The 7,500-nt window shown below is 47.5% G+C and overlaps 1 protein-coding gene across 1 annotated transcript in view; it reads left to right on the top strand.

Annotated features, from left to right (window-relative positions):
* Nucleotides 1–7,500, top strand: part of grin2ba (glutamate receptor, ionotropic, N-methyl D-aspartate 2B-a) — a gene marked incomplete at both ends in the record, with an annotated part of 73,600 nt that overhangs the window by 36,614 nt on the left and 29,486 nt on the right. Inside the window, 3 exons of the mRNA XM_080856609.1 lie at nt 4,588–4,731; nt 5,118–5,388; nt 7,388–7,500. The exon at nt 7,388–7,500 is cut by the window's right edge and continues 83 nt beyond it. Of these exons, the coding sequence (XP_080712735.1) occupies nt 4,588–4,731; nt 5,118–5,388; nt 7,388–7,500 (528 nt within the window). The remainder of the gene's footprint in view (nt 1–4,587; nt 4,732–5,117; nt 5,389–7,387) is intronic.

Genomic DNA, 7,500 nt, shown 5'->3' with positions numbered 1-7,500 from the left:
GCAATAAGAATACTTATCAGACCGCAGACCGGCAAGGACGTCAATACGCGGCTGGCATGACTACCCATTAGCCAATCAGAATGCTTGTACTGACGTTGCCATATAATAAAATTCCATAATTCTTCTTTGTGTGTGTCTGTGTGTGTGTATGTGTGTGTGTCTTTGTATGTGCTTGTGTGGGTGTGTGTCCTGTGGCTTTTAAATTTGCCAGACTTCTCTAGCAAGACCCAGCTGTTTGGCACTCTTTCTCTCTCTCTTTCTCTCTGTCTCTCTTTCTCCCCCCACTCTCCCTCATTCTCTTCCTCGCTTTGCTTTTCTCTTGCATCTCCTCCCATCAGGCCATGCAGTAGTCAATAGCAACCCCCCCTCTCCTGAGTTCAAAGGAGGAGACTTTACAGAGAGGATAGAAATATGCATTGCTGGGACCTTGAAGCGGAGACAGCACACACACACACACGCACACACACATACACACACACTCACACACACACGCACACACACATACACACACACTCACACACACACACATACATACACACACACACACACAAACAAACACACACACACACACACACACACACACACACACACACACACCGACTCACTCTAAACACCAACAAGGTCTGTTTAAAAACAACAGGGCTCCAATACCAGCGTTTGAAAACGATCCCAATCAATAGCCTGCCAGCAGCACGCAGACCAGGTGCTCTCACAAGGATGCAGCAGTGCACTACCGCAAACACAAAGACAGCAACAAACACACACATGAATGTATACTTATATATACTTATTATGTATATATATACACATACTGTACGCACACACCACACACACGAACACTCACACATTAATGCACACAAATACAAGCTTGTCAAACTGTTTGTGTTTTGCTGTTAGGTATTTTCCCAGGGTTGATTGATATGAGTTATGCATTTTACACCCGAGGTATGAACAATGAGCTTTTTTTGGTGGAACTGCAGTTTGTGTGTGTGTGTGAGTGTGTCTATATGCATACACAAACAAATGTGTGTGTGTGTGTGTGTGTGTGTGCACAGAGAAGCACAGAGACTGAGCACATGTGGCTCCTGTCGCTCTGACAGCACCTCTGCGCTGTGGGTGAGTGCCTATGACTGGCCAGCCTGAAGCCCGGCTCACCTGGTCGGCAGCGGGTCAGAGCGAGCAGCCCACCGCACCCCTACCCTTTACACCCCCTCCCCCAACTCCCCTCTCAGCAGCCTCACCACCTGTTCTCCTTCCCCTCTGTCATGCTATCCTCTCCTCCCCCTTTTCCTCCTCAAGGCTTTATCCCCTCATTCCCACTTTCTCACTCACTCTTTTTCTGGGTCTGCTTCATTTCAAGTACGGTAAAGGTTACCTAACACTTAATGTAATATGTCCGTAACACTCACCAGTGTAAATTATTCTTCTAATGTAGTACAAGATCCATGTAGTAGTTATGTAGTTACAGTATATCTTTACATGAGATGTGCACTGCAGTAATCCCTCATACATTGTCCCTAAACCCAGCTTAAAATGAAATAGACCCCTTTCTCATACTGCCTATTTCATTGTCTGCATTTAGCCGCGACTGAAATGTGATGGAGGATTTTATTTGAATTGAGCTCAGATGCTGGTGAGTCAGGCATGGCGGAGGGGGAGAGAGGACGAGTGTGAGGGCAACATGGAGGTGCGGCACCTCTACCTCACTGCATGCTGATGTTCATTTCCATGGAGATACCAAGCTCTTCTGGTATTTCTGGCACTTTCTCTCTTTCTCTCCCACTCTCTCATTCTCACTGTCTTTGTCTGTATACCTTTAGCCATGTAAGTGAGATGGTATGTCTGACATCTTCACCAAATGCAGAGTATGCCGATGTGCTGCAGTGTGTGTGTGTGTGTGTGTGTGTGTGTGTGTGTGTGTGTGTGTGTGTGTGTGTTCTGCTCCACTCCTGAAAGAGAGCACACATTGTTTAAACCTTCCCCTCATCTCTTTCTCTCTTTCTCTCTTCCTGTTTATTGTTTAGTAGGAAGACTCTCCTTTAATGTCCTCCTCCCACCATCTGTGTCTCTCCAACTATGCACTCTTTTTCTTTATCTGGCTTTCTCTCTGCCTTTGCCCGTCCTTCTTACCCACCCTGTTTTTCTGCTGTGAAGGCAGGCTTATGGCAGTAGGGAACAGTGACCGACACACCTCTGGCATGGCCCCTCCAGTACCTTAATGCCTCTTAATCGATAACCCTGCGTTGTGGGTCGGGGAGGGGGTGGGCAGCAAGCCGCTGGAATAATTGCGGCCATAAATGAAGCCAGCACTTCTCACACCGTGGCTTCATTTTCACTTCCACTGCTGGAGCTGTTTCCCCCAACCTACCACCCCACCACCCCACCCCCACCCGCGCCCTCCGACTTTCTTACTTTCTTATTTCTTTTCTGATAAAGGCTAATGAAAATTCCACAGGCTTATAGTGACTGCACTGGATAGTGCATTAAAAGTGCTCTTAGATGGAGAGGGAGAGGGAGAGGGAGAGAGAGAGAGGGAGGGAGGGAGAGTGACCAGGAAGGAGGGTGAGGGGTTGGGGAGGGCTGGGAATTCAATTATATCTGTGTCCTGGCAGTTATTTCAGCGGAATAAATGGGACAGGGAGAGTGAGCGTAATAGAGAGAGATGGAGGGACATTGCAGAGGAGAGATACAGCAGTGTGAGGGAGGGGGGAGGGGGAGGGCAGATTTATTCAGAGCTACTCCAAACATCTGATACTCCAAGATGCAATTTGACGTCATGGACTCTACCCACGGGTGGAAACGGGAGTTATGCAAGCAGTGCAGCCGTGTAATGAGCTGATTTGTATGTTTCAGTCCCCTCCCTGTGAGCAGTCTGGGAGTGCAGCAACAGCAGAAACACTGTAACAGTTTGTCAGAGGGGATGAACACTTTTGAATTACTCCCATTGCTATACCTTATAGAATCCTATTTAGCTACAGAACACATAGGGGGACTATGTATATTTCAAACTTCAGTGTGTATTTTGGAAGGTGCAGAACAGACCTGTTTGGCTGTATTTTCTGTAGTCTACAGCACTTAATCTTTGTACAGGGTCAGTGCATCCAACGGTTCAGTGTTGATCCAGTTACCTACTTCACAGAGACAAATATAGCGCCGAAATTTGGCCAGTCTTGTTTTTGAAGAAGCTTCAAATTCTGATCACGGACACACACACACACAGTTGGGAGCGCAGAAGGAGAGGAACAAATATGTGCCCTGTGTTCGGCTTCATTAGACTGTTTTCATGAAAGTGCTCATATGGTTTTTGGTAACTCCAGGGGTTTGGAAGCTGAAAATATCCCATCAATCAGAATACCATCCCTCAAATAGATCCATTAGTCTCAGGCAATGGCATGCAATTTTTGCTACCTGCGTGTCAGATCGTGCCGCTGCCGTCATGATGAATCTAGTTGACCCTTCCCTTCTGGCAAACCAGTGCAGTCTCTCCCCAGTGAGTCCAATAACCTGGGCTCACGTGGAGGGAGTGTGAGCCCCCTCACCACTCTCACACACACACACACACACACACACACACACACACACACACACACACACACACACACACACACACACACACACACACACACACACACACACACACACACACACACACACACACACACACACACACACACACACACACACACACAAACGCACACACACACACAAGTAGCCTGGCAGCTTCCTGCAGGCACTACACCAGGAAAAGTAGGACGCCATTGCCATTGAATAGCTTTGTGACATCAGGAGGCAGTGCACCATACAGCCCTTTGGGAGGGGGGATGGGGTGGGGGTAGGGGGGAGAGGGTGAGGTGAGGGGTGAAGAGAAGAGTATATAGGAGAATGAGATGGAGCTGCAGTAGGACTACCTTGGGCTTGATGTGCTCACCTGGGCATGCGTGAAACCTGCATGCTAGATTTACATCCTGCTCAGAGGAAGTATCTGATTTTTTTTATGAGCTTTACCAAGCAACATGCACAAATGTGGGAAAACAAAACATGTGTTGTTCACACTCTTAACTTACTACACACAAACACACACACACACACACACACACACACACACACACACACACACACACACACACACACACACACACACACACACACACACACACACACACACACATACACATGGCCCTCTTTTCTTGCCAGCTCAATGGTATCTCCCCAATCTCATTAATGCGCAAACAAGGTAACGGATCGACCCATGCTTCTCCCTGAGGGGGAGTTGAGGCTTTGATGTTGAGTGAAGCTAGAGAGACATCAGCACCCTCACTGACTTACAGATCTGGCTGATTTCACACTCAGGTCTGCGGCATCAGGAACAGTGGTCAACCAAAGCTTAGATTAATTTAGATTAAGGTGCTAGCTCAGTCCTTCACACTCCATGTCTTTCACCTGTCCCTTTGACTTCAGCTAGCCAGCAGCCCTCAGAAAAAAATACACTTCTGCTCTCCTCACCCACAGTGAGATGTGGTTAGTCTCATGGGAGATGCAGTATAATTTTAACCATCTGACTTTGCAGTCTTTGTCCTTTCCCCTTAGGATGACAACTCCATGTTTTTCCAGTTCGGCCCCTCCATTGAGCAGCAGGCCTCGGTCATGCTCAACATCATGGAGGAGTACGACTGGTACATCTTCTCCATCGTCACCACCTACTACCCTGGCTATCAGGACTTTGTTACCAAGGTAACCACTCGTCTCCATGCTATGAGGTCAGCCAAGGTCTGACTCTTTTTACAGTGACACAGTAGCCTCAATATACTGCAAGTAAAAACTCACTGAAAAAATGAGGCCAGCTCAAGTATGTATTGTTTATGTATATGTATTGTTACCAGTATTGTGGTTTGGTCAGCACTGATATGTGTGTGAGGCATCATTATTGTATTTGGCAGGCTGGCTAAACCTCCTGAACAACTTTAGTCTTGCTGCACAATTTCCCTTTGATCTTTCATTCATTCACTAACTGTATTAAATACATTTTTAGGTGAAGTGAAATCTCAGCTGCATGATTACATTAGTTCATAGGAACTTAGTTCTTCGTTACCTTGTTTGTTCTTCTCTGTGTTCCTCAGGTCCGTAGCACCATAGAGAACAGCTTTGTGGGCTGGGAGCTGGAGGAGGTGCTGCTGTTGGACATGTCGGTAGACGACGGCGACCTCAAGATCCAGAACCAGCTGAAGAAGCTGCAGAGCCCCATCATTCTGCTCTACTGCACCAAGGAGGAGTCCAACACCATCTTTGAGGTGGCGCACTCCGTGGGCCTCACTGGTTATGGTTACACGTGGATCGTACCATCGCTGGTGGCAGGGGACACAGACCACATCCCCTCCGAGTTCCCTATAGGTAGGCTACCTTCTGAAACACATACACACACAGCACCACACTCACTGACACTACGCATAATGTGGTATACTACACATAAACAACATAACCGTAAACACAAGCATTCAGACATTCATGCATCCAAACACATCCACATGCTTGCTCGCACACAGTTTACACTCAGTGCACACACAAGTGCAAGCACACAGACACTCAATATGTTCAGTATATGTTCGGCCAAACACTTGCATTCTCAGAAGCACACATATGTAGCCGCTTCCGCCCACCCGTCCTGCTTAGACACAGCGAGGTGAAGAGTTTCAGGAGGAAGTGTGAGTCAGGTTGGCTTCAGCAGCGGCAGCAGCAGCAGCAGCTCCCAGCTGGTTAAGTCTGACCAGGTTTTAATGAGGGATGGGTGGGTGGATGTCGGCCAACGTCTGGCTGCTCTTTACTTGATCCGCATTCAGAATAAATGAGTTTGTGTGTGTTTTTTTCTCACTCTCTTCCTACACTGAGTGTCTGAAAGAAGAGAGCCAAGATGAGGAAGACATTAAATACACATGTAATGTGTGTGGCTTTAATGGGAAAAAAGGTCAAACGGGTAGTCCCTGCCAAGGTGGCGTCCTTTGCTAGTAATCACTGTAAGCACTTAAAGCACTTTGCACTTTATGTAGCCATTCAAAGTCATTATTGGGGTCAAGCTATGGATTTAATTAAAAAAAAACCTGAAACGAGTGCGTCACAGAACTTATAAAAGCTGTCTTCACGCTCAAAGTTGAAAAACTGAGAGACGGTTAATTTGACACCCCCGATCCACCGTCCATCTGCTCTCTCTCCTTCCCTCTCTCTCTTTCTTTTTCTCTCTCTCACTGTCTCTCTCTCTCCGCTGTCACGCTTGAGGTGGGCCTGCGTCTGTGGCCCTCGTAATCCTTTAATGGAGTCTTAACTAACTGGCAGAGTGGGTGTGGATGCTAAGTGACTTGCTGGAGCTCCTCTGTTTACAATGCATCAGGGAGCAACCAGAAGGTGTGCTCTGCGCCGGTGCGCTAATTCACTAATAGTCCACCCCGTCAAATCCCTGGCAGTCCCCTCTGGGGAGACGGGCTCATCCGTCCATCCTCCTGGGTCATTTAACTCTCACACTCCTCTGGGGAGCAATCTGATCCCTGCCTCTGAGTGGCTCTTGTGCTCCTCGCTGTACTACTTGTTCTGCCTCTGAAGAATATCGGCCACTGGTTCGTGTTCTAGGGACATCTACAGATCACCTATCGTCACATCTGGAGACACTTTTGGGTCATTGGCCCCTTATTTCAGATGCTGTGAGTGAGGGCCCCTGTCCCCACCACATGCTTTAACCAGATCAGTGTGGTTCTGTATCTGCTAGTGCTGTTCTTGAGTAGTTCTAGAGAGACCAGGAGCCTCTGTGCTCCTCATGGACCAGTGCCTGCTGTGGAAGCTGCACGACCCCACATTTTCAAATAGATGAATCTCTGCCTTTTCTGTATTCTTTCGTAATTGACACGAGCATATTTTATGGGTGAGAGATGATAGAATATGTTTGGATATGTTCCAAACACGCTCTTCAAGAGGTCTGATGGGGTCTGTCTCTGTTCAGGAGTCTGATGACGTTTTGTCTCTGTTCAGTAGGCTGGATATGCGGTCTATTCGCAGTCTCCTCAGCTCTTGTCTGAATGCAGTGTATCATGGAGAAGCAGTGCCAATCATGTGTACAAATAGAAACGCGGATACATTTTATTCACTTTTTAGTAACCTCTGCCAAACTATGCTGCTAATGACACAACAGTCTCCCTCAACAAGCCTCAACATGTATTTTTTTTTGTTTTCCTAAAAAGAAAACTGTAGTTGTTGTTTTGATGTTCACAAAAAGGCCTACAAATATCTGGTACAAGGTACAATATCACAAAGCACTGACTGAGGAGGGATTCGGAGGGGTTGTCTGGAGGCCCTTTACATGCAAAGCTTGGTAAAAATCTCTCTTTGCTTCTCTCCCTTTCCCCAGGCCTGATATCGGTGTCGTACGACGAGTGGGACTACAGCCTTGAGGCCCGCGTACGAGATGGAGTGGCCATCATCGCCAAGGCAACCACCAAGATGATGTTGGACCGCGGGGCG

This window comes from Sprattus sprattus, assembly GCF_963457725.1.
Source record: "Sprattus sprattus genome assembly, chromosome: 18".
NCBI lineage: Eukaryota > Metazoa > Chordata > Actinopteri > Clupeiformes > Clupeidae > Sprattus > Sprattus sprattus.
The sequence above is the reverse complement of the archived record's forward strand: the minus strand, read 5'-3'. Positions and strand labels throughout refer to the sequence as shown.